This window comes from Pan troglodytes, chromosome 3 (genome assembly GCF_028858775.2).
Source record: "Pan troglodytes isolate AG18354 chromosome 3, NHGRI_mPanTro3-v2.0_pri, whole genome shotgun sequence".
In the NCBI taxonomy this organism is placed as follows: domain Eukaryota; kingdom Metazoa; phylum Chordata; class Mammalia; order Primates; family Hominidae; genus Pan; species Pan troglodytes.
This window is the reverse complement of record NC_072401.2, coordinates 88,550,521-88,578,356: the sequence shown is the minus strand read 5'-3', so window position 1 is coordinate 88,578,356 and position 27,836 is coordinate 88,550,521. Positions and strand designations below refer to the sequence as shown.

General features: G+C 35.8%; 1 protein-coding gene across 3 annotated transcripts in view; it reads left to right on the top strand.

The window, feature by feature from the left end:
* The window catches only part of KLHL8 (kelch like family member 8), a 59,791-nt gene that overhangs the window by 21,277 nt on the left and 10,678 nt on the right, over positions 1-27,836 (top strand). For 2 of the 3 annotated variants that reach the window (XM_517329.9, XM_016951845.3), the window contains 5 exons: positions 3,578-3,944; positions 13,454-14,002; positions 15,854-16,040; positions 20,625-20,768; positions 22,386-22,497. In XM_517329.9, coding sequence (XP_517329.2) covers positions 3,729-3,944; positions 13,454-14,002; positions 15,854-16,040; positions 20,625-20,768; positions 22,386-22,497 — 1,208 coding nt within the window. In that variant the 5' untranslated portion in view covers positions 3,578-3,728. The remainder of the gene's footprint in view (positions 1-3,577; positions 3,945-13,453; positions 14,003-15,853; positions 16,041-20,624; positions 20,769-22,385; positions 22,498-27,836) is intronic. The other variant, XM_009448002.3, reaches the window with a different exon arrangement.

Below are 27,836 nucleotides of genomic sequence, written 5' to 3'. Positions count from 1 at the left end.
CATGTAATATTTTTATATAGTGTTTTTTATCACTAACAATTTTATGTGTTTGATATTATAGCTACTCTTCAGTTTTTAAAAATTCTTTAGGGTTTTTTTGTTGTTCTTGTTACTGTTGGCGTGGTGTGTCTTCTTTCTATCCAATTCCTTTAACCTATTTGTGTCTTTATACTTAAAGTAGGTTTTTTTCTTGTACGCATTTGATAGTTGGGTTTTGCTTTTTCTTATCCAATCTGAAAATCTCTCTTTTTAAAAAAGTCTTTACTTGAGACCATTGTAGATTCACTTGCAGTGGTAAGAAGTAATAGATCTTATGTTTCCTTCACCCAGTTTCCCTCAATGATAACAACTTGCATAACTTTTGTACTAGGAAATTGACTTTGATACATTGTCTAAGGATATTTAGGCTGCTTCTACCTCTTGGTTGTTGTAAATAATGCCACAGTGAACATGGGTGTGCAAATACTCAAATTTCACCTGTTTTACATGCATTCATTTGTGTGTATGTGTATGTTATCACATATAGATTCATATGATCACTACTGCAGACAAGATACAGTACAGTTCCATCACAAGTATCTCTTGTGCTACTCATTTATAGCCACAGCTACTCCTCTCCTCTCCTCTCCTCTCATCCTTCCCTAACCTCTGGCAAACAATAATCTGTTCTCCACCTCTATAATTTTGTCATTTTGAGAATGTTATATAGATAGAATCATTCCGCATGGCTTTTTTTATTGAGCATACTTTGAGATTCATCCGGTTGTTACATGTTTCAATAGCTTGTCCCTTTTGCTGAATAGCATTCCTGAGTCTCTGCCTTTAATTGGAAGTGGTTAGTCCATTTATATTTAATGTGATTATTGATATTGTTGAGTTTAAATCAACCATCTTACTCAGGGATCAGCAAACTATGAGCTTGGGGATTAAATCACACTCACCAAGTGTTTTTTCTTATTTTATTTTATTAGACACAGTCTCATTCTGTTGCCCAGGCTGGAGTGCAGTGGTGTGATCTCAGCTCACTGCAACCTTCGCCTCCCGGGTTCAAGTGATTCTTGTGCCTCAGCCTCCCAAGCAGCTGGAGTTACAGGTGCGCACCACCATGCCTGGCTGGTTTTTGTATTTTTTAGTAGAGACAGGGTTTTGCCATGTTGGCCAGGCTGGTCTCGAACTCCTGACCTCAGGTGAGCCACCCACCTTGGTCTCCCAAAGTGCTGGGATTATAGGCATGAGCCACTGCACCGGGCCACTAAGTGGTTTTTTTTTTTTTTTAAATAATTAAAGTTGTATTGGAACATGGCTTTATTTATTTATTTATTTACTATTGTCTGTGACTGCTTTTGTGTTACAATGACAGAGTTCAGTAGTTGTGATAGAGACCCATATGGCCCACAAAGCCAAAAACATCTACTCTGTGGCCCTTTACAGAAAAAGTTTTTAAGCCCTGATTATGCTATTTGTTTTCTATTTGTCCCATCTGTTTTTTGTTGATTTTGCAGCAGGAATGTGAATTTAAGAGAGATATTATGGTGGCTGGTGCCTGTTAGAATATCTATAGATGCTTTCCTCAGATAAAATTTTAGACCTGACAGAAGGTGTCTATATTCATTTTTTATTGTGTGTAACAAATTACCACAATTTAGTGGCTTAAAATAACATGCATTTATTATCTCACAGTTTCCGTGCATCAGGAGTTTGGGCACAGTGTAGTTGGGTCCTTTGCTTAGGATCTCATAAGGCTGCAATAAAGCTATTGGCCAGGCTGTATTATGTAGAGGCTCAATTATGAAGAAATCTGCTTCCACACTTATTCAGGTCATTGGCAGAATTCATTTCCTTGGAGCTGTATGACTGAGGGCCTGGCTTTTTACTGACTGTCAGGTGAAAGCCTCTCTCAGGTCCTAGGGATTGCCTATAGTTTCCCTGCTACATGACTGTCTCCATGGTGGTTTGCTTTTCAAGGCCTGCAGGAAAGCTTCTTACTCCAGTCTGCACATACAGTATTCTATAATGTAACATAATCAAGAGAGTGGCATCTCATCACTTTCCCACATTCCGTCAATTAGAAGCAAGTCACAGGTTCTTCCTGCATGCAAGGGGATTATATGAAGACATGACTCATTAAGGATCACTGTCATGTATGTCTGCCACAGAAACCATAAGAAGGCATTAATAACTGTAATCTATAACCTTACATTAACCATTGATTTCTGTCAAAAGCTGGAAATGATGAGATTAACAATAAAGAACCTAATGTAGCTAAAGTTCTGGTTAGAATATTTAGAGTTTTCTGAAACTACATAATAAGCAGAGCTTTCCACTCTAATAATACCAATATTTTAAACAAGCACTTGTAAATTCATTATTGTATTTGATGTATTTCTCAGGATAGTGCCATGAGGTAGATAGGTATCCCTGTTTATAGATGAAGAAACTGAGGATTAGTAAAGCCTTAGTTTTACAAATTACACAGCCTCAAAAAAAATTACAGAGCCAGTAAGTGATGGAATAGGTGTTTTATTAGTAACTTAAAATCTCTGTTCCTGTCACCAAAGTAGAATTGTAGCATAGAATTATGGATGGTGTGGATATTCATCAAATATGCTTTGATGATGAGGAAAGTTTGATTTTATATGTAAATACTAATAAGTTCTATGTGAAAATGCAAATAAAATGAGATCTTTTTAAGAGTGCAGCATTTCGTATGTTTGGCAGTACAATATTTTTAATCCTCAAAATATTTCCTTAAGTGGTATCTCTATTTTACAGAAGAGATCGAGGTCTAAGCAGGTTGTCATTTGCTCAAGCTCATACAGTTGGTATGTGGTAGATCTGACTTCAGAATCTAGGATGAACCTAATTCAATCAAAATATCCTTCTGTTTTGGCATTGCATTACTAAATTGTATAGCTGGAAGGCAGCTATACTAGTGTTTTACTGTATATCTCTATTCCAGTAATTTCATCTCTACTTAATTGTTATCATCTGTTAAGTGGGATTGTTTATCTGCACTTGATAGTAAAATATGGTCTACTTAGGCTTGGATGAAAAAATCTTTAGTGAACTTTACCTATCATCTATAGGATCATGTTGTTCTGCTAAAAAAAAAAACTCCCAGTTAAGCCTCAAAACTTAACATTTTTAGTTCATGGCCACGTATGATGGTTCAAGCATGTAATCCCAGCACTTTGAGAGGCCTAGGTGGGTAGATTGCATGAGCCCAGGAGTTTGAGACCAGCATGGGCAACATGGAGAAACCCCGTCTCTAAAATAAAAATTAAAAAATAGAAAAATTTTAGTTTATGGCCTTTCTCTTTGAAGATAGCATATTACACATCTCAAAAGTCATGTGCTCAAGTCAGTTGTTCTTGTTGGATTTTAAAGGAGTTCCTTTATTGATATAAAATAATTAGCAGAAGTGAATTATGTGTTATTTAGCATAAAAACAAAGTTTTTGTTCTTTTATAAATATGATTGATATAGTTATTTTGCATATATAGTATTAACAAATTATAGTTAACAATAATTTTTTTCTTTTCGTTTGTCTCCACCTGTTTTATTGTTGATTTTTCAGTCACAGCAAACTGTACAATGGCAGTTGAGTGGGTTTTGAAAAACGTCTGAATTGTAGTGTCTACATCTACCTTCTGCCTTCTCTCTACCCTTTGAAAAAAAATAAATGGCATGTTTGAGAAGAGAGCTCTATTAAAAGAGGAATATTGCAAATGGCTTCAGATTCTATGAATAGTAAACAAGCTAGGAATCACATTACAAAGGGGAAAAGGCAACAACAGCACCAGCAAATAAAGAACAGATCCTCAATTAGTGATGGTGATGGAGAAGATTCCTTTATTTTTGAAGCAAATGAAGCTTGGAAAGATTTTCATGGTTCTCTTCTTCGATTTTATGAAAATGGAGAACTCTGTGATGTCACACTCAAGGTGAGATTGCCTTTTTTGTACTTTTCTCAGGCCTCTTCAGTGTAATATGAGAAATGGGGGTTTCTGTAACCATACAAGGCAAATTTTGTTGCTATACATATTTGATACAGTCAGAATGCTTTTAGTCTCAATCTTTTTTTTTAGTGTAGGAGAAAGGACATAGAGGGTAAATGAAGAGAAGTTAGCATAAGATAAAATTATTGTACTAATTTAATGTTGATATTCATTATCTCTTAGTTAACTTCTGAGAGTTCTGAAACCCTAGAACAGCAAATATTATTAGTGAAATTAATAAATTGCTGTTGACCAGATAAGCTTTTCACTTGTGAATTTAAATATCTTGATGTATTTGCTTACTCTGAATACAGAAGTAAGTTAGAAGTCAGGAATTTTGGATTGTTTACTCAGCTATACTAGTGTTTTACTGTATATCTCTATTCCAGTAATTTAATCTCTACTTCATTGTTACCATCTGTTAAGTGGGATTGTTTATCTACACCTGATAGTGAAATATAGTCTACTTAGCCTTGGATGAAAAAGTCCTCAGTGAACTTTGCTCATCATCTGTAGGATCATGTTGTTCTCCTAAAAGCAACCAGTTTTAATAAAATTGGAAAAGTGATAAAGCAGTATGGAAAAGCCTTTGTTGATTGTTTCTCATTACACATTTAAAGTACTTTCTTCTTATCTCTCAGTGAAATATTAAAATTTTTTGGTGAATTCTTGGGCTTAAGCAGTCCTCCTGCCACAGCCACCTGAGCAGCTGGGACTAGATGCATGCACCACCATGCCTGACTAATTTAAAACTTTTTTTTATAGAGATGGGGTCTTGCTATGTTGCCCAGGCTGGTCTCAAATGATCCTACTGCCTTGGGCCTCCCAAAAAGCTGGGATTATAACTGTGAGCCACTGTGCTAATGATAGATAATTATTTCTCATAGTTCTGAAGGTTGGGAAGTCTAAAATCAAGGTACCAGCAAGTTTGGTGTCTGGTGAGGGCTGCCCTCTCTGTTTCTCAGATAGTGCCTTGTTGCAGCATCCTCCAGAGGGGATGAACACTGTGTCCTCACATGGAAGGCAGAAGGACAAAATGGGCCTAAGCTAGTTCCCTCCAGTCCTCTCTTAAGGCACTAATCCATTCATGAGCACAGAGCCCTTATGATTTCATCATTTCCCAAAGGTTCCCCCTCTTAATATTAGCACAGTGGGGATTAAGTTTCAACACATGATTTTGGAAGACATTTAGAAGATAGCACAGATGTAATTTAATAGAAGAGAAAAATAATAATGGTGAAAGTGATCCTATAGTTAACACTTAAGCATTCTATATTAAGAAATTTTAAGATTCTGTGTTTAAGGAAGATCACCTTTACTTCATCCATTCCTCTAGTAAATCAGTATTTTAATCTTTTTCATGTTTCTCAGAAAGGGGTATAATCATATGCCACATAAGGACATTTTGGTCAACGATGGACCCCATATACAGTGGTGGTCCCATAAGATTAGAATGGAGCTGAAAAATTCCTATCACTTAGTAATGTTGTAGCTATCATAATGTCCTAGCACAGTGCATTACTCACATGCTTGTGGTGATGCTGGTGTAAACAAACTTACCTCATTGCCAGTTGTATAAAAGGTATAACACATGGTTATATATAGTGCCTAATACCTATTCATGCTAATAAATGATTATGTTACAGGCTTATGTATTTACTGTACTTCTTATTGTTTTTGTAGAGTGTACTCTTGCTACTTCTAAGGAAGAAACATTACTTAAGAAAAGAATTGCAGAAAGTTGATTCTTAACAAAAACAAGAAAAGAAAAAACGTTAACTGTAAAAACAGCCTTAGGCAGGTCCTTCAGAAGGTATTCAAGAGGAAGGCATTGTTACTATAGGAGATGACAGCTCCATGTGTCCTCTCCTTTCCAGTAGGACAGGATCTGGAGGCGGAAGACAGTGATATGGATGATCCTGACTTGATATAGATGCAGGCTACTGTCTGAGTTTGTGTCTTAGTTTTTAACAAAAAAGTTTAAAAAGTAAAAGAAATTTTAAATAGAAAAAAGTTTTTGGAATAAGCATATAAAAACATTTTTGTAGAGCTGTGCAATGTGTGTGTTTTAGGCTAAATGTTATTACAATAGTCAAAAAGTTTTAAAAAATTGAAGTTTATGGAAAAAGTCACAGTAAGCTAAGGTTAATTATGAAAGAAAGAAAAATATTTTTTTAAATTTAGTGTAGCATAAGTGTACAGTGTTTATAAAGTCTACAGTAGTGTACAATAAAGTCCTAGGCTTTCCCATTCACTCACCACTCAGTAATTCACCCCGAGCAACTTCAGGCCCTGCAGCTCCATTCATAGCAAATACCTTATACTGGTGTACTTTTAAAAAAATACCTTATACCGTATTTTTACTGTACCTTTCCTATGTTTATATGTTTAGATATGCAGATAGTTACCATTCTGTTTCAGTTGCCTACAGTGTGCAGTACAGTAATAAGCCATGCAGGTTTGTAGTCTGAGAGCAACAGGCTGTACCATATAGCCCAGGTATGTAATAGGCTATACCATCTAGATTTGTGTAAGTACATTCTGTGATATTTGCACAATGATAAAATCACCTGACACATTTCTCAGAATGTATCCCCATCCTTCAATGACACATGACTGTATTAGAACTGCTTACTACAGCCTACATGTGTAGTATAACCTACATACATAGGCTATATGGTATAGCTTGTTGTTGCTGGGATATAAGCCTGCGTAGCCTATTACCATACTGAAAACTGTATGCAGTTGTAACACAATGGTATTTATCTAAACATATCTAAACAGAAAAGGTACAGTAAAAAGTAGGCAAAGGACATGAACATACACTTCTCAAAAGAAGACCCACAAGTGGCCAACAAATACATGAAAAAATAACTCATGATCACCAGTCATTAGAAGAATGCAAACTAGAACCACAAAGAGCTACCATCTCACATCAGTCAGAATGGCTCCTGTTAAAAAGTCAAAAAATAACAGATGTTGGCAAGGCTGTGGAGAGAAGGGAACACTTATACACTGTTGGTGGGAATGTAGATTAGTTCAGCCACTGTGGAGAGCAGTTTGGATACTTCTCAAAGAACTGAGACTTGAACTACCATTCAACCCAGCAATCCTCCTAGTGGGTATATATCCAGAGGAAAATAAATCATTCTATCAAAAAGACACATATACCTGCATGTTCATTGCAGTGCTATTCACAAATAGCAAAGATATGGAATCAGCCCAGGTGCCCATCAGTGGTGGATTGGATACGGAAAATTTGTTATATATACACTGTGGAATACTACACAACCATAGAAAAGAATGAAATCATGTTATTTGCAGCAACATACACGCAGCTGGAAACCATTATCCTCAGTGAACTAATAAAGAAGCAGAAAACCAAATACCACTTGTTCTCACTTGTAAGTGGGAACTAAATATTGAGTAAACATGGTCATGAAAATGGGAAAAATAGTGGGGGATACAATATGGGGGAAGGAGGGAAGGCGGTGGGGGTATGAATTGAAATAAACTGTTTATTTCATGTTGTGTATTATGCTCACTACCTGGGTTATAGATTCATTTATACACCAAACCTCAGCATGATGCAATATATCTATGCAACAGACCTACACATGCACCCCTAATTCTAAAGTAAAAGTTGAAAAAAGCAAAATATGTATATATATTTACAATAAAAGAAAAATATAAATTTAAAATAAAAATAAAACTGTAAGAATGAAGGAATAGTAAATTATTTTTTACTTTATAAGGGGAAAGGATTATAGGCTTATTTTATTATTTTGAGACAAGGTCTTGCTCTGTCACCCAGGCTGGAGTACAGTGATGCAATCATGGGTCATGGCAACCTCCACCTCCTGGACCCAAACCCTACTCCACCCCTGAGTAGCTGAGACTACAGGTGCACACCATCACACCCAGTTAATTTTTGCATTTTTTGTAGAGAGGGGGGTTGGCCATGTTGCCCAGGCTGGTCTTGAACTCCTGGACTCAAGCGATCTGTCTGCCTCAGCCTCCCAAACTGCTGGGATTACAGGCATGAGCCACCATGCCTGGCCTCTAGTAATTTAAAAAATATTTCCCTTTACATACAGCTTTTAAGAAGCACAATGTTATTTTATTTGTATATTATATATACACTTTTCACTATTCATTTTAAATACAAAGCAGATCTTGAGATATGTAGAAACCTAAGCCATCTTTAAAGTTGAGGATGTTCTTATTTATAAAGGTTTTCCTTTACATTCTGATTTCACTATTTTTGTAATTATAACTAAACTGTGATTTGTTATAACTCATGATCACAAATTGAGCATGTATCTGTACCTCATTAAAATTGTATTTAGACATTAAAAAAAAAAAAGAAAAAGAGGCCACAGATAGCTGCTCTGTGCCTTCCACCATCTGAAGACACAAAGAAGAGTTGGCATCAGTGAACTTAGAGCAAGTCCTTACCAGACATGGATTTGCCAGTGCCTTGATCTTGAACTTTCTAGTCTCAAGAACTATGAGAAATAAATTATGTTGTTTATCAGCCACCCAGTGATAGTTTGTTATAGCAGCCTGAATAGACTAAACAGTAAGCTTTTTTTTTTTTTTTTTTTAAAGGCAGAGTCTCACTCTGTCACCCAGGCTGGAGTGCAATGGCACGATCTTGGCTCACTGCAACCTCTGCCTCCCAGGTTCAAGCGATTCTTCCACCTCAGCCCCCCGAGTAGCTGGGATTATAGGCACCCACCATCATGCCCGGCTAATTTTTGTATTTTTATAGAGATGGGGTTTCACCATGTTGGCCAGGCTGGTCTTGAACTCCTGACCTCAGGTGATCTGCCTACCTTGGCCTCCCAAAGTGCTGGGATTACAGGCATGAGCCACTGCCCCTGGCCAGTAGGTTATTTTTTATTTTGAAGTATCAAGATTATTATTACCTACAAAGTTATGCAACTGTATATCCACTATAATAGTATTTACAGTAATCAAAAAGTCATAATGTAAATGTCAAAACAACATTGAAATAGTAATGAATAATATACATGTAGAGTAAAAGATATTAAAGAAGATGCATAAGTTGCTAATGATGAACGTTAAAGTATATTAGAGTAGAAGGGCATTTTTCAACTGATATGGAAAATTTTCCTGTATATATAATGGTTAATAATACTAAGATAAAATTTTACTTTCTCTAAAATTCTTTTTTTTTTTTTTTTTTTTGAGATGGAGTCTCACTCTGTTGCCCAGGCTGGAGTGCAGTGGCACAATCTCAGCTCACTGCAACCTCTGCCTCCGAGGTTCAAGCGATTCTCCTGCCTCAGCCTCCCAAGTAGCTGGGACTACAGGCGCGTGCCACCATGCCCGGCTAATTTTTTTTTTTGTATTTTCAGTATAGACGGGGTTTCACCATGTTAGCCAGGATGGTCTCCATCTCCTGACCTCCTGATCCGCCCTCCTCGGTCTCCCAAAGTGCTGGGATTACAGGCGTGAGCTGCGCCCAGCCTTTACTAAACTTTTTTAAGTGAAGTGGAGATAGTTTACAAAATAAATGTTAACTCTTTTTTTTTTCAATAGCAACAAAAGCACAGATTTATTGAAATGAAAGTACACTCCACAGAGTGGGAGTGGGCTCGAGCAAGTGGCACTTGAGCCATGATGAAGTCCTCACTAGTGGAGTTAGGAATGCTTTGTATGTTGATAGTCAAGTGCTTTACTAATCCAAAAGCCTTATTTTCATTGTATTTCCATTCATATTGGCTAATCTCTGGAAAATTACTCAAAGTTTTTATTAATAGTTGGTATTTCAAGCTTTTTAAACAAAAGTCTAAGGAATCATTTAATGAATGTTGATATTCTACATATTTTAATACTGAAGTGTGACATGATTTTTCCCTGAGTACTGTTAAGTTTAGCCTAAAGCTCCCACCTTATGTATTTTAAACTTGGCCTAAAAGTTTCTCTGTACACAGTAAACTGTAACCTAACTGGTTGTGTAAACAGACTGCAACCTACTCTTATGCTAATCACTGAGGTTCAGCCAATTAAAGGCAACCAGTTGTTCAACCTGTGTTCAAGTAAGGCTGACCCTGAGCTGTAACTGACCCGTCTGTTTCTGTACCTCACTTCCATTTTCTGTGTGTCACCTTCCTTTTTCTGTCCGTAAATAATTTTCGACTATGCACCAGCACCAGTGTCTTTGAACCTTTTCTTGTTCCAGGACTGCCCAATTCTTGAATCCGTCTTTGCTCAGTTAAACTCTGTTAAATTTAATTGTCTAAGGTTTTTCTTTCGTAATACTATCTTGAATTAGTCACACGTTCACTGATCTAACAAAGAAAGAATGTAAATTAGAAAATTAAGTAGTATCAGGGACATATAGTATTTATATAATTCTAAATACACGGTAATGTCTAATATTATGTAGCTTGTGTGTTTTTCATCCAGTTTTAAACATCAGGTCTTTAGACTTTGATTCCTTTCATTTTCAAATTTCTAATGAAATGATTTTGGTAATTGGTAATTTTTTTTTGTACCAGAGAAAGAAAATGTACAAATAAACTTTCAGGAATGTAATTAACTATATAACATCAAAGGAGAATCAGTGCATTAAAAAGCCAAATTTTTGGCTGTTCCTATTTATACATGTGGCTTAAAGATCTTTATAAAATAAAGATGGATATTTATTCTAAAAGGGTACATAGGGGTGTATGTGTTAAATAGCCACATTTTAGTTTGTTTGAATCAAGACTCAAATGGAATTGTAAAGGGACAGAATCTTATTAAAAACAACATGAAAATGACTTGCCGGCCATTGATTTGTACAGCTTGGATGGCAAGTGTTAAAATAATGGTTATCTAGAAATTGTAGAACCCTATTTTATGATACTATTATGTAAGAGAGTGTTGGCAAGTTATTTAATGGAGCAGGTTTAAGTCATGTGAGACTTACAAATATTTGCATAGAAACTGAATCCCAGTGGTGGCATGTGGAAATAATTTTTTAAAGGATATGCTTAGGCTATTTAAAAGTTATTTATTATCAGATTTCAGATCCCATTTTAGAGCTGACATGAATTTGAAAACATGCCAAGCTTTATGTTATAGTCTACATTACAACTTTAGTCTCAATGGAATCTAAATACTGCCTTGTGAGTTCTGTGAAAAAATTTAATATAGCATAACAGAAATGATTGTCTTGTACTTTCTGAAATAAGTGATACTGCTGCTTCCTCCACATTAGTGAAAAAAGACTGAGGAAGGGGCTTTTATAAGCAAAACCATTTATACATTTGAACACTCTAGGAGTTGTCATTTTAAAATTAGTTCTCAAATAATGAGATACAACTGTTTATTATATAATCAAAACACTACATGAAAACAGGAAAACTGTTAAAATAGTACTATAACTGTTACTTGTATTTGATTATTATAAACTCCTGGGAAAATGGGATAAATACTATATTAAAAAGAAGATATCTTCCCACTCAGTACCAAAAACTTCCAGATGTAAGTAAAAATTTAAGTGTAAAACATAAAACCATAAAAGTAGTATAAAAAATACGTGAAGTAAATATAGAATATTAGAATGATTCCCATTTCTAGCAGGGTACCTAAAACAATAAATAAAAAGACTTCATTTAATTACATAAAAATCCATAGGGTTTTTATATAAGAGAATAAAATTTGAAAGCAAACTAAAAGAGAAGTTTGAAATATATATGACAAATGCCTAATACTCTGATTATATGATGAGTACTTATAAATAAAAAATTTGTAGTTCATAGAAGAAATACAAATAGCTCAAAATTTATAAATGATTCAATCTTAAGAGCAAAAAAAAAAAAAGATGAGATCTTTTTATTCATCAAATTGGCAACTATGGCCAGGCACAATGGCTCACGCCTATAATCTTAGCACTTTTGGAGGCCGAGGCGGGAGGATTGCATGAGCTTAGGAGTTTGAGATCAACCTGGGCAGCATAGACTTTGTACAACAACAACAACAATAACAACAAGAAGTATTTCTTAAGTTAACACTCAAGATATGGTGCAAATACTGTAAGAAGCTCAGAAATGGACAGTTTGACATTATGTATTCACATATTCACATTGTATCCTTTGAAGCAGCATCTCTACTTACAATAATTTATCTGTTGGAATAATAGAGAATGTGAATAAAGATTTAGTTACAAAGAAGTTCACTAGTGTGCTATTTGTAATAGCATACTGTTGGAAGCTATCTGATTTTTCAATAATTAAGGTGATGAGATTGCAGTGTTTTTTTTTTTACTGCTTTTACGTGAGCTATATCATTTCAAGATAATGTAAATAGAAAATAAAAAAAAACCTCAGTTGAGCTCATAGTAAATACTACTAAATATTTACTCTCTGCTCCAGTTTTCTGATTGATAAATTGTGGATAATAATAGTACTTACTCATAGGGATGTTGGGACAACTGAGTTAGTATATGAAAAGCACTTAGAAGGCCAGACTCTGTGGCTCATGCCTGTAATCCTAGCACTTTGGGAGGCCAAAGTGGGTGAATCACTTGAGCCCAGGAGTTTGAGACCAGCCTGGGCAGCATGGCAAAACCCTGTCCCTACTGAAAAATACAAAAATTAGCTGGGTGTGGTGGCGCATGCCTGTAGTCCTAGCTGCTGGGGAGGCTAAGTTGGGGGATTGCTCGAGCCCAGCAGGTTGAGGCTGCAATGAGCCATGATCACGTCACTGCACTCCAGCCTGGGCAACAGGGTGAGACCCTATTTCAAAAAAAAAAAAAAGCACTTACAATAGTGGTTGGCATGTAATGAGTGCTAACTGATGTTTGCTGGTATTAATTCACAAAATGTCCCTGAAATATAACATAGAAAATCATGGTTTGTTGTGTGTATGTTACAGATACATATATAAAAGAGGCCGAGTGTGGTGGCTCACACTGGTAATCCCAGCACTTTGGGAGGCTGAGGCAGGTGAATCAGTTGAGGCCAGGAGTTCGAGACCAACCTGGCCAACGTGGTGAAACCCTGTCTCTACTGAAAAAACAAAACCCACAAAAATTAGCCAGGCGTGGTGGTGCACGCCTGTAATCCCAGCTACTTGGTAGGCTGAGGCAGGAGAATCGCTTAAACCCAGGAGGCAGAGGTTGCAGTGAGCTGAGATTGCGCCGCTGCTCTCCAGCCTGGGCAACAGAGCAAGGCCTTGTCTCAAAAAAAAAAATTTTTTTTTAATTTTAAAGTATATATATATATATATGAATATGATATGTGGTTAATTTGGAATATGAAAATTACCTGACTTTAAGAAACTGGCCTACATTGAAAGTAAGTGATCAAAGGATCGCCTTATAAAAAGATACTCTAAATTTGTCTGGAAATTTTGTCCCTGCTACAAACACATGTTAAATGCTGACCTGAAGCTGATTTTGATATTAAACTGAATCTTTCTTGGTTTCTTTTGAACAGGTTGGCTCAAAGCTAATCTCTTGTCACAAGCTGGTATTGGCTTGTGTTATTCCCTACTTTAGAGCCATGTTTCTTTCTGAAATGGCTGAAGCCAAGCAAACGCTGATTGAGATTAGAGATTTTGATGGTGATGCGATAGAAGACTTGGTAAAGTTTGTCTATTCTTCACGGCTCACTTTGACTGTTGACAATGTCCAGCCTCTCTTATATGCAGCCTGTATTCTGCAGGTTGAACTGGTGGCTAGAGCTTGTTGTGAATACATGAAGTTACATTTTCATCCCTCCAATTGCCTGGCAGTAAGAGCCTTTGCAGAAAGTCACAATCGAATAGACTTAATGGACATGGCGGATCAGTATGCCTGTGACCATTTTACTGAAGTAGTGGAGTGTGAAGACTTTGTAAGTGTATCACCGCAGCACCTCCATAAGCTTTTGTCCTCCAGTGATCTAAATATTGAAAATGAAAAGCAGGTCTATAATGCTGCCATCAAGTGGCTTCTTGCCAATCCTCAGCATCATTCCAAATGGTTGGATGAAACACTTGCACAGGTAGGAGCTGAAATAAGATTTCACACAGAAATGAAGTGATATGGAAGCAAATCAACATGCTTCATTTATTAGGAAAAGTGTAGATTATTTCAAGGAATATAGGAATTATTGATGTAATAAATAATAGAAATGGCTTTTAGCTCTCTAATTTTCCTATTAACTTGCTGTGCTGTTTCAGGATGAATCTAAATTTGTCACATTTGAATTAGCAATATCATTCTCTGCTTTTAACCTGAATATTTAAAATATTCCTTTGGGATACTAATGATGAATATTTTATTTATGCCAATAGAAAATGGTTTGAAGAAATAGCTCTAAATTAATATACTTTATAATTATTGTTTTATAATGGTTTCTAAATTTTAATGAATTATTTTGCTAATAAAAGTATAGTTATTCCTAATGTGGATAGATTTATTATGTGAACAACCATAGGACATCACTTCTATTTTCTTCTCTCACCATAGTTTGACTTTTTTTAAACCTCAGAAATGTGTCTCATTGTTACTGTTCTTATTTTTTACTGTCAATAGGAGTTACCAGGATAAGAAGATTATAGGCCCTTGTGATCTTTTTTCTTTTGTCTTCTTCCTCTCCTTTCTCTCCCTTCCCTCCTTCCCTTCCTCCATTTTTTCCTTTCTTCATTTATTCCTGAGAAGTAAAATGACATTTTGCTACTTAAGAGTGTTCTTATTTACTTATTTTTTCTAAATTAAATGCTTTGTTAAAACTTAGTGCTTGATAAAAGCACTCAGTGACAATTCTCGTGATTTTTAATAACAAAGTTTCCTAATAGCATTATCAGAAACTTAAATAGTAAGAAGAATGAAGAAGAATGAAAGTGCTTATAATTACCAGTGTTCTCATTTTAGATATTTATAGGCAGATGAAGTAAACCTATTCAGAGTATGATGATAAGACATTTTTTCAAGTGCACATCACAATATTTATGCATTCATATGAGTATCAAAGTTCAGAACACATTTAGATCTTCTCAGAATTGTTTTGAAAGTAAGTTTGTCAGCAAAGCAAATAGAAAGTTTCGTTATCTTGCAGCTATATCTTATTTGTGTATATGTGTTTTTCTTTAAGATGGTAAGGCAGATTTCGTTCAAGGGGGGCCATAACAATAGATACAGGGACTGCTGCAACAAAGTCTTGCAGTTGGGGAGAGAGACTGGACTCAACCCCTTACGTGTGTGTGTGCTTTTAACTCAAAATAGCATTACCTGGTTTCATCATCCCCTTTAATCCACTGGAAAATCAGTGTATCTTTAATAGAGGAATGGTGAATGTCTCTGTTGAAAGAGGGGATGCATCCCTAAGTTAGTATATTCCCTTCCAAGATCATTAATTTGAAGAAAACAACACTTGTTTCAGATATGAGTTTTTACATTTTTAAGTAAGAAATCACATTTCCCTATGTTTAATCTTAGCTTAAAAAGGCAAAAGAACAAAGCACAGCACTTTTGTTTTGATTGTGCCTTTATCAATAGAAGGGCCTTGTGATTATGTCAGTACCGTTTTTGGAAGTAAGCAATTTGAATGAAGACAATTCAATTATAAAGCCTATTTAAACCAATATTTAAAGTGGGTGGATATAATTTAACGTGTAGTCTGATTGCATTTGAGCAGACCAATACTGGAAATTGCTTATAATTTGGCACATTGAAAATCATGAACATGTTACATTTCATGAAGTAACAACTTAAGTTTTAAAAAGAGAACATGCTGCAGTAGAAGTGGAGAATTACTCATCTTGTTTTCACCTTTATTTGATACAATTTTTAGACTTTATATTTTCCCAAGAAAATATAAAATTTGTTGTATTGCAACTATTCATGATCTTAGGTTCGTCTGCCATTGTTGCCGGTTGATTTTCTTATGGGTGTTGTGGCAAAAGAACAGATTGTCAAGCAAAATCTAAAATGTAGAGATTTACTGGATGAAGCAAGAAATTACCACCTTCACTTGAGTAGCAGAGCAGTACCTGACTTTGAATACTCCATTCGGACTACCCCAAGGAAGCATACTGCTGGTAACCAAATTATTTTGTCAATTCTCCTGGAAGGATCTTTGTTGTATTTGAGGGTTGTTCATGTGTGCCCAAACTTAGTTGTAATATAATTAGTGTCTGATTGCCTTAAAGTAATAATTGGCAAATACGGTTTTATATATTTATAATTTTTACTGTACATTATTTAGTTTTACCAATAAGCCAGTTTTTTAAAAAGCCGTAATCAGTCCTGTATACTCTGAAGAGCCTACTGAAATATCTCTTCTTTTGAGATCTTTCCCGATTCTGAACTTGGTTTACTATGTTGCATTGTCATTTACTCATTTGACATGTCTTAAGTTCTTCAAAGACAGCTGAGTATCTTATTTAGGTTTCTATCCCTAGGGCCAAGCATGGAGCTTGAAATATATTGTGCATCTAAATATTTGTTTTTTCATTTTACCAAATAAAAAGGGCACTAAACATAGCTAACATTTGTATAATGGGTTATATTAAACTCTTAGAGTCTAAAGCCCTTATATTTTAGGAGGCAGACAGTTTCACCTTTATTTGATACAATTTTTAGACTTTATAATTTTTCCCAAGAAAATAGTTCATGTTCGCTTCTTTTTTTTTGAGACATTATGCTATAAGAAGTATCACTTTTTAATAAAATATTTATAAAGTGTAACATATTTGAGACATGAGTGAATACATGAGGTTCAGAAATTTAGGAAGAGGAGCTCTAAATAGAGCCTTCCTCTATATATGGCGCAATCTAAATATGCAGTTATCAAATAATGAGGTCTTTGAGATAGCCTGAAAACAACAACAAAAGGCAATACTTGATTATGAGTAGAATGAGATTTTATCTAGGTAATACAAAGAAATGCTGAAAGTCATACACCTACCTATGAAGAAGTAGTTCTTCTAGATAATTAGTTTAACATGAAACTAATTATCCTCATTTTTTATAGGTTGATGTAAGTAATTAATTTTTTTTTTTTTTTTTTTTGAGACGGAGTCTCTGTCGCCCAGGTTGGAGTGCAGTGGCGTGATCTCGGCTGGCTCACTGCAAGCTCCACCTCCCAGGTTCACGCCATTCTTCTGCCTCAGCCTCCTGAGTAGCTGGGACTACAGGCGCCCACAACCATGCCCAGCTAATTTTTTTGTATTTTTAGTAGAGGCGGGGTTTCACCGTGTTAGCCAGGATGGTCTCAATCTCCTGACCTCGTGATCTGCCTGCCTTGGCCTCCTGAAGTGCTGGGATTACAGGCGTGAGTCATCGCGCCCGGCCCAAGAATGGATTTTTTTTAGTTGTATAGCTTTTTTGTTGTGAATTTAGAAAGTCAGTGTATTTGATGGAATTCTTCAAACTCAGAATTGAATTCAAATAACATCTTAGCAGCCTAGATATACTAGACAGTCATATAAATGATCTACATGACTGAAGGAACTTTATGTAGTAGGTTTTAGATAAGGATTTGATCCTCATTTTGAAATAGGTCGTTTTATTCTGTTTTAAGGATGAGGAGACTAAGAATTAAGTTAAAAATATGCCGAAGGTCACACATAGAAATAGCAGAGAAAGGGTATGCATCCTGGTCTTTTACTTCTATTTTAGTTTTTTTTTTTTTCCTTCCATACGATGTTCCTATGTGAACTATATAGATGAAATACTAGTTTCTACTTAAAGAAAATCTAATCAAAGATTAACATTGCATTCTGGGATTATAATCCTAGCTGTGCCATTGAACATCTGTAATTTTGGGCAAATTTATTAATCAGGGTCTCAGTTTACTTATAAACAAATTTCTTTTCTTATCTTTTTTTTTGAGACTGAGTCTCACTCTGTCACCCAGGCTGGGGAGCAGTGGCGCTTTCTCAGCTCACCATGCCTCCCAGGTTCAAGCCATTCTTGTGTGCACCGCCACGCCGGGCAAATTTTTTTTTTTTTTTTTTTTTTTTTTTTTTGTATTTTTACTAGAGGCAGGGTTTCACCATGTTGGCTAGGCTGGTCTCGAACTCCTGACCTCAAGTAATCCACCCACCTCAACCTCCCAAAGTGCTGGATTACAGGTATGAGCCACTGCGCCCAGCCCAGCTTATAAACAAATTTCTTAATCAAGGCCTCTGTTTACTTATAAACAGTTTGACTAAATGATCTTCACAGTTTCTTCCAACTTTTTTTTTTATTAAAAAAATTTTTTTGAGACAGGATCTTGCTCTGTCATCCAGGCTGGAATGCAATGGTGCAATCACAGCTCACTGTGCCTTGAACCTCATGGGCTCAATTAGTCCTCCTCCCTCAGCCCCCTGAGTAGCTGGAATCATAGGCACATACCCAGATATTTTTTTTTCTTTTTTGTAGGGAGTGGGTCTCACTATATTGCCCACGCTGGTCTCAAACGCCTGAGCTCAAGTGATTCACCCACTTCAGCCTCCCAAAGTGCTGGGATTGTGGGTGTGAGCCACCATAACTTGCTGCTCTTCCGACTTTAAATTTATCTGACTTAAAATATTGAATTAGTTGAAAAAGATAACACAAGCAGCTACCAGGCATTCATTTATGCAGTCATTCAGCAAAGCTTTATTAAGTGCCTACCATGTGAAAGGCTCTGGGTTAAACATAAGAAATGCAGGCACATACAGAATACAGCCAGACTTATTTTGGAATAACTTGTCTGGTCTAGGAAAATAGACATTTGAATAAATGCAGTAAAGTCTTAACAGGTACTTTTATATCTTCATAAGGTATAATGGGACTTACAAAGAAAGCAGTAGTTATTTTTTATCTTGGAAGAGTCAGAAAAGGTTTTGTAGAGAAAGTAAACCTTAGCCTTGGTTGTGAATAATAAATAAATGTTCTTCTGAATGCTAGTTAGGGTAAGGGTGTTCAGTTCATTTTACAATTATTGAATGCCTAGTACATGGCAGGTACTGTGCTAGTCCTTGTTAATGCATAATTGCTTAATACACAGTCTTAACCTACCTTAGACTCTGGTAACAGATGTTGGCATAACAGATCATTTTAATACTGTGTGTTAAATAAATGCTAATTACCAAAAGTGCTATAGGAACACCAAAGATGTGTACTATATGCATAGTTGCAGGAGCATGAAGTTTAAGAGAGAGAAAGAGGGGAGGAGATTGGGTTAGATCCTGGAAGACCTTTATGCTGTGATAAGGTTTTACCTTGTAAGGTAGCCTTTGCTGCTCAAAGTATGAAGGAAGTGGTCACCCCTCGACCAGCAGCATCAGCCTTCACTTGGGAACTTGTAAGAAATGCAGATTCTTGGACTTATCCCAAACCTACTGAATCAGAAACTCTGGAAGTCAGGCCCAGCAATCTGTGTTTTATGCCCTCCAGCTGATTCTGAATTACACTACACTGTTTTTTTTTTTAATTGTGGTAAAATATATATAACAAAATTTGCCATTTTAAGCATTTTTTGTCTTATTTATTTTTAGAGACAGGGTCTCACTCCATCACTCAGGCTGGAGTGCAGTGGTGCAATCATAGCTCACTGCGGCATCGAAATCATGGGCTCAAGTGATCCTCCTGCCTCAGCCTCCCATGTAGTTGGCACTACAGGCATGCCCCACCACAGCTGGCTAATTTTAAATTTTTTTGTAGAGATAGGGGTCTTGTTCTGTTGCCCAGGCTGGTTTCCACCTCCTGGCCTCAAATGATTCTCCTGCCTCAGCCTCCCAAAATGCTGGGATTACAGGCATGAGCCACTGCACCTGCCCATTTTAACCATTTTTAAGTGTACAATTCAGTGGCATTCACTAAAGTTTTTGAGAAGTACTGGTGTAGGTAATGGAAGGCTATCAAAAGAGCCTTTTCATTAGTTTACTGTGTTGACAATCTGAAAGCAAAAAGACAGCTAAGTGTTAAGAGAGGACAGGATTTTGCAGTAGTTAGGTAGTAGGTGATGAGGGCATGAACTGTTCCCAGTGGTATTGGGAATAGAGAGGAACAGATAGGACACCACAGGGAAGGAAGAGGTTGTTTAGGTAGGCAAGAAGGGGAGATCCTTTTGAACTTGTTGGGTTTGAGGTGTCTGTGGGACATCAAGTGGAGATGTGGCTTAGAAATGTATATAGGAAGGTGTTATGATATAGATGGAATCTAAAACAAAGGGATGAACTTTTCCTGTGTGAGCAAAAAATATGTGAGAAATGGGCTAAGGATGGAACATGGAAAACATAGAAGGAAATAGATGATTGGAGACAAAAGGAGACTGATATAGAAATCAAGGAAGTAAGATGTTTCCCAAAAAATGGGATGATCAGCATATCAAATGTTGCAATTGTGTTCAATAAGAAATTAACTTAGAGGCTGATTGGTTTTGTTACGACCTTAGGAAGAGTAATTTTAGAAGGTAGGTGAGAGTATAAACCACATTGTAGTGGGACATTAGCAAGCAGAGATAGTTGATATACCCTATTCTTTGAGGGGACAAGAAGAAAATTTTATTAGATTTCTAGTAACATAATAACATTGAATACTATCCAAATAACTTTTTTTTGTCTTTTTGCTTTTATCCAAAGTTTTGGCTTTCTAATTTTTTTTCAATTTGGCAGCTATGATTTATCTCTATTTTGTGGCTTTACCTTTAGGTGTGCTGTTTTGTGTAGGTGGTCGAGGTGGATCTGGTGACCCCTTTCGCAGTATTGAATGCTATTCTATCAACAAAAACAGTTGGTTCTTTGGACCAGAAATGAATAGTCGAAGGCGACATGTGGGTGTAATCTCTGTGGAAGGTGGGTCCACTCTTGTCTGAAATATCATATGATCACAATGCTCTTTTTAAAATATTTCAACTCTGAGAATTTATTTTTATATAAGAAAATGACTAAATTGTAAATTATTTTTAAATAAAATGCTTGGTTAGTGATAATTTACTTGCTTTGTGCCCACAGATGCTCAGTGTGCATAATGTGGAGATGAATATCAGAGAAAAGAGATATAAAGAGTTAAACTATTCTGAGTTATAGTTACCAAAAAACTAAACCAAGGAAAAATGTTTATAGAACTCAAATTATAATTACATATCAGCTTTTTTATGCCCATCTAATTAAAATTAATGATTATTAGTACAATTAATTTTTTTTACTTATTCCTGAAAATGAATTAATTTTAGAACCATGGATAAATTGTCAGAAAACTCTAAAAGATCACTTTTTTATTATAAAAGTATAAATGAATTTTTAACAATATAAAAACATTTTCATAAAAAATGAAAACCACTTGCAACACAAACACCCAGAAATAGTCACAGTTAACATTTTGGTGTACAATCTTGCCTGTCTTTCTCTGTGTGTTTTTATTTGTTTTATTGAGGAAAAAAATTGATCATATTAACAGTTTTATGGAGATTGAGGTGGGAGGATCATTTGAGCCTGGGAGTTCAAGACCAGCCTGGGCAACGTAGGAAGATCTTGTCTCTACAAAAAAATTTAAAAATTTAGCCAGACATAGTGGTGCACGCCTGTGGTCTCAGCTACTTGGGAGGCTGAGGTGGAAGGATCGCTTGAGCCTAGGAGTTTGAGGCTGCATTGAGCAGTCATAACGCCACTGCACTCCAGCCTGGGTGACAGAGCAAGACCCTGTCTCAAAAAAGCCAAACAACAAATCAGTTTTATATGTATGTGTGTAAGTGTGTGTGTGTGTGTGTGTGTGCACAGTTTATATATATATGTAGTTTTTGTTTGTTTGTTTGTTTGTTTGTTTGTGTTTTTTTTGAGATGAAGTTTCGCTCTTGTTGCCCAGGCTAGAAGGCAGTGGTGCGACCTCAGCACACTATAACCTCTGCTTCCTAGGTTCAGGCAATTCTGCCTCAGCCTCCCAAGTAGCTGGGATTACAGGTGTCCACCACCACACCCGGGTAATATTTTGTATTTTTAGTAGAGATGGGCTTTCACCATGTTGGTCTTGATCTCCTGACCTCAGGTGATCCGCCCACCTTAGCCTTCCAAAGTGCTGGGATTACAGGCATGATCCACCATGCCCAGCCACCAGTTTTATATTTTCAAATATAACCTAATAAGAGCATTTTTCCATTTTATTAAGCATTCTCTGAAGGCATGATTAGTGATTTCATCTACCAAGTAATAAAAAGTTGGGAAGCCTAAGGGGGGGCGATAATATTAGAGCATTTACTAATAAATAACTTCATGTAGAACAGCATGTTTAGTGCAAGCTTACATTGATTTTTCATTCAACTACTGAAATGACATTGATCATAATGTTGAACAGAACAGCAGTTATTGAAAATTAACTTATGGTGACATTTTAATTATATAATGTTTATATATGTAACATTAATGATATGAATTTATTTGTTTGGAGTCAAATGAAAATACTTCTCTATTTGACAGGTAAAGTGTATGCAGTAGGTGGACATGATGGAAATGAACATTTAGGGAGTATGGAGATGTTTGATCCTCTCACTAATAAATGGATGATGAAGGCATCAATGAACACAAAGAGGTAGATCAGCATGGAAAGTTATTTTGAACTGATGGTGGAAATAAAGTTTCTTAAAATTTAAAGGCCTTATTTTAAACTTTTTTTTCTACTTTAGAAACTTTAAATACCTTCTCAAACACATTTTGTTAGCATGTCCAAAGTGATACTTTGTTAACACCTTTTATTTTTTTTAAGAATTAAAAATGCAGTCATGTTTTAGAGTACCATATGGTAGTCACAGTTTTCACTTATACATGAGCATTGATTTTTTTAAACATTTTATTTTGAGATAATTTTAGTTTATTCAGAGAAGTTGCAAAAATATTAAAGTTTCTGTGTACCAGTGGTTCTCAACTGAAGATGATTTTGTCCCCTCTATGGGACACTTGGCAGTGTCTGGAGACATTTTTGGTTGTCACAGCTTGGGGATGGGAAAATTGCTGCTAGCATCTATGGGAAGAAGTCAGAAACGCTGCTAAAGATTCTATAATGCACAGCAAAGAATCTTCTAGTCCAAATGCCAGTGGCAAAGATAATCCCAAATGCCAGTGGCAAAGATAATGCCAAATGCCAGTGCTGAGATGGCAAAACCTTGCCACCTACCCTGCACCTGGCTTCCCATAATGTTAACATGTTACACAGCCATAGCAGTTACTGAAATTAGCATTGAACAGTAGAAGTAATTAATCTGTAGACTTTTTGAGTCAATTTTCCCAAACATCCTTATGCTTCTTACTGATTTTTCTTGTCTAATTGTATTGCCTAATAATCTAATACAGGTGAATAATGGCAGAGATAGTAGGTGTTTTTGTCTTGTTCCTGATCTTATTAGAAAAGTATCTAGTGTTTTGCTATTAAATAAGATACTGACTTTAGGACTAAGGTATCTATATTTTTATCATGTTAAGAAAATAGTCCTCAGTTTCTCTTTTCTTCATTGATTTTTATCCTGATGAACAGTAATATTTTAAGTTCTCACCTACATATTTATGTTCTCATTTACATATTTATGTTCTAATATTTATATTCTCATCAACATAAACTGGAATATATGCTGATTAATGTATCAGTCTAAAGGGAAGATTTTTAGTAACATACTTAGTACTCTAACCTGTTTGACACTTTCATTAATGACTTGAATACCAGCTTTTTAGATATCCTAAGGTGGAAAGATCACTAAAGCATGTGACCAAATCAGGATTCCAAAGACAGAGTAGACCACATATACTCTAGACAAAAACCTAAAAAATGTTAAAATTAGAGTTATAGGTTAAAACCTGCCTTAGGTATTTTAAAAACTCAATCCCACGAGTACAACATAACATGGTGGGAAATCAGGTTTTTGATTGTTTCATATGGAGAAAAGTACCTGAACCATTATGAAACACAGCTCTTAAAAAAAAGGAAAGGAAAAAAGTGAATATAATACAGTTGCCTACATTAAAAGAAGTGAAGCCTTAGATTAAGGGAGTTATAGTTGTATTGTTCTTGACACTGATCTCTCCGTATCTATAGATGTATTGTTGAAGTAGGGTATATAACACCAGTTGGGGTATGGGAATAAAAGATTAGACTCTCTGTACATTTTTAAAAATTTATTTTGGGTGGATGTTTTATAATGAACATAACTTGTTAGTACAGTAACGTGTTTATAATTTGAAAATAAGATCTATAGAAAATGCACAAAAATGGATTGTAATAAATGTAAGAATGATAATCTGGAATGCATGTAAGAAAAAACTAGCAGGTTAGTAATACAACTGAAAACCATGTTATCTACAAAAAATAGTTGAAGCGTTGTGATCTGGAGACAAGAAAACTTACAGGAGTTACTAGATATTTTAAGAGTGTATGTTGATTTAGTAGGAAGGAATAAATATTTGTTTATTTATGATTCAGTATAGTAGCAATGAAGCATACTGTAATTCCTCCTAGTGATTGGAATTGTATTGTCAGAAAGATCACATATATTTTGCACCAAATGGGAGATTAAATTTTATTGCCTATTTTTTTTTCAACTTTATTGTTCTGTTAATAGCATGAGGATTTCAAAGACTGAGCTTAATAATTTGTATAAAACTAGATACTAGAATAATTCTGTCTCTGTGTCAGAGTGGAAAATATAATGCGAGAAGAGAGAAGAGGGCTATCTTAGTAAATATTGAAAATATTGCTGAAGAGTTTCTTTTAATAAAACTGCAGGTGGGCCGGGCATGGTGGCTCATGCCTGTAATCCCAGCACTTTGGGAGGCCAAGATGGGCGGATCACCTGAGGTCAGGAGTTTGAGACCAGCCTGGCCAACATGGCAAAACACTGTCTCTACTAAAAATACAAAAATTAGCTGGGCGTGGTGGCGGGTGCCCGTAATCCCAGCTGCTGCGGAGGCTAAGGCATGAGAATCGCTTGAACCCAGGAAGTGGAGGTTGCAGTGAGCCGAGATTGTGCCATTGCACTCCAGTCTGGATGACAAGAGCAAAATTCCGTCTCAAAAAAAAAAACCTGCAGGTGATATATATATATACACACACACATACACACATATGTATGATATATAATGATACGTACCTTAATATATATAAATGTATCACCCACAGTTTAATTAAAAGAAACAAACCTGAACTAGTAAAACCATACCTGAGACATTGTGGCTTATATGGTTGGCAAATTAGCACCATTCTGTAAAAATGACTTGTTATCAAAATGAGCAATTAAAAACTAAACCACACATGGGGATATGTTGCCTCTAATTTTCTATTTTTGATTAATAATATTTTCAACTGGTTTTTGCTTCTTGTGTTAAAATATGAAAGATTAAAAAGAAATGTGAAGACATTTTAAGCTTTTTTTCCCCTCATGAAAAAGAATCCTAGAAAAAAAAAAGCTAGTCTTAAACTGTTATCTCCCACTGTCTACAAATGACATTTTAATACTTTAATAGGGAGTGATTTACACTATGTGATAACTGCATGGATTAAAATGGGAGATAAAATCCCAAAGTACTTTTTTAATCTTTATATCCCTGTTACTATGTTGGTTTTTAGCCAAAGATTGAATGAAACTTCTCTAGCAAAATAGCAATTGAATTTCTTTAATCTTTTAAAATATGCCCCGAGCATTTACAATCTGTGTGAAAAATAATAGAGCTACAATTATTTTGTCGTATTATTTGTTTATAACTTATATAGCCCCAAATCATCTTTTTGGCATTTCAATACATTTTCACATGTGAAATATCTGGTTATCTTTATTTTTTTATTTCATCTTTCCACTGAAATGGACACCGATGTTTGTTTAAGCTATGAGTCTGTTGAAACCCATCATCCTGACAGCATGTCTAAAGATTCACTTATTTATTAAAAAAAAGTTTTAAATGCCCACCACAAGACACACCAAGTGGTAAAGATACCACTTTGTTTTTTGCTACCAGCAGTAAAAAATATAGCCAGTGTCTCTGCCTCTGTATAGCTTACATTGTAGAAGAGAAGATAACAAATAATGACATAAGGGCAATAATATTAGCATGGGGTGAGTAAAGGGTGCTTGAGGAGTGGAGAACATCTTAATGACGTCCCATTTATTATGATCTGAAGGAACTGCAGAATTTAGCCTGATTAAGTTATTATAGGTGGGGTAAGAGTGGTAAGTGGAGGGAGATGAAGAGCCTTCAAAAACCAGGCGATGAAAGAGAGCAAAGAGCATGAAAGAGGTCCAATGTAGTTGGAAGATTAAGGGGAAGAGTGTCTAGAAATGAGGCAGAAAGAGTAAGTAAAGGATGAAGGCCTTTCAAGTTTGCCAAGGATATTTTATCTGATGGGCTTTGAATTAAACATATATATTTAATATGCATGTATAGTAAATATACATTTTATATTTTTATTTAAATAATAGGGGAATTATAGGATCAGATTTCTCTTTTCAGAGAACTTCTGCATACAAAATGGAGAAGGGATTTGAGGATGACCAGAGTGAAAACAGTCTGACAGACCAAAAAGGGTTATTGTAATTCTTCATCCCTTGATGTAAAGAAATAATGGTGGCTTAGACTATACTGATAGAAATTGAGATAGAGAAAAGAGGACATATTTGAAAGATAGTTCAGAGGTGTATGGTCAAAAAGACTTTATGATAATTAGAAAGAACAGTTAGGTAGAGGCAAAGATGATTCTTCGGTTTCTGCCTTAAGCAACTGGATGGATAATGGTATGAGTTCTGAATTAGGAAAACAACATGGTGAATGGGATAAAATTTTTGTTTGTTTTGTGATGGGGGTGTATTAATTTTCTATGTCCATGTAACAAATTGCCCCCAATTTAGCAGCTTAAAATAGCACCCATTTATTAGCTCACAGTTCAAAAGTCATGCAGGTTTTGCTAGGCTTTCTACTTAGGGTCCCACAAGGCCAGAATCAAGAGATTGGGCTAGGCTTTTGTCTGGAGGCACTGGGGAAGAAGCCACTTCCGGGGCCATTTAGGTTATTGATAGAATTCAGTTCCTTGTGGCTATAGGACTGTTTCTCATTTTTATTGGCTGTTGGCTACAAGTCACTGCCAGATCCTTCCCACATGTTCCCCCCCACCTTCAAACAAGCAACGGCACACTGCATTCACTTGGTTTTTTGAATTTCTGACAATCAGCTGGAGAAACCTCTCTGCTTTTGAAGGTTTGTTTGATTAGATTAGGCCCGCCAAGGTCACCTCCCTTTTGCCATATAATGTAGCATAGTCATGAGAGTAACACCAGGGGATGAAGGTCATGGGGGATGAGGAGTATCTTAAAATTCTGCCTACCACAGCGAGGTGGGCAGTGAGTTTCATTTCAGATTAAAGTTAAGGTTGAAGAGCCAGCAAGACAGATTTGAGGTAGAAATTGGGTATATGTCTGAAAATATATATTTGAATTATCACAAATCTGTGGAAAGAATGGGATATGCTTAGGGAGAGAAAGTGTAGAGTGACCCTTAGGGAACTTTATAATTTAATGATGGAGTAAAGAAGGCACTGATGAAGCTGAAAAGCACTAGCCAGAGACGTAGGAGTGGACTAAAACGTATGATGTTATGAAAACCAAGAGAGTTTTGAGGAGTAGGAAATAAGCCAATGATGTTGTCTGCTTTTGTCCTTTAAGGGGAGGGACAATTATGAGGCATACTTACTTTATTTCCCTGACCTAACATCGTTACATTCTAGAGAACACATGTACTTGTTCTCACACACCTGAACATTTTTATCAGCACAGTATTTGGTAAGTCATAGCTTTATACCCAAGAGAAAAGAGGTTGAGGAGCCTGAAAGTGAATGATAACATTATCCTTAAGAATTCTTTTGTTGGATACTCTCTGGTAAATTTAGAGTTAGAATCT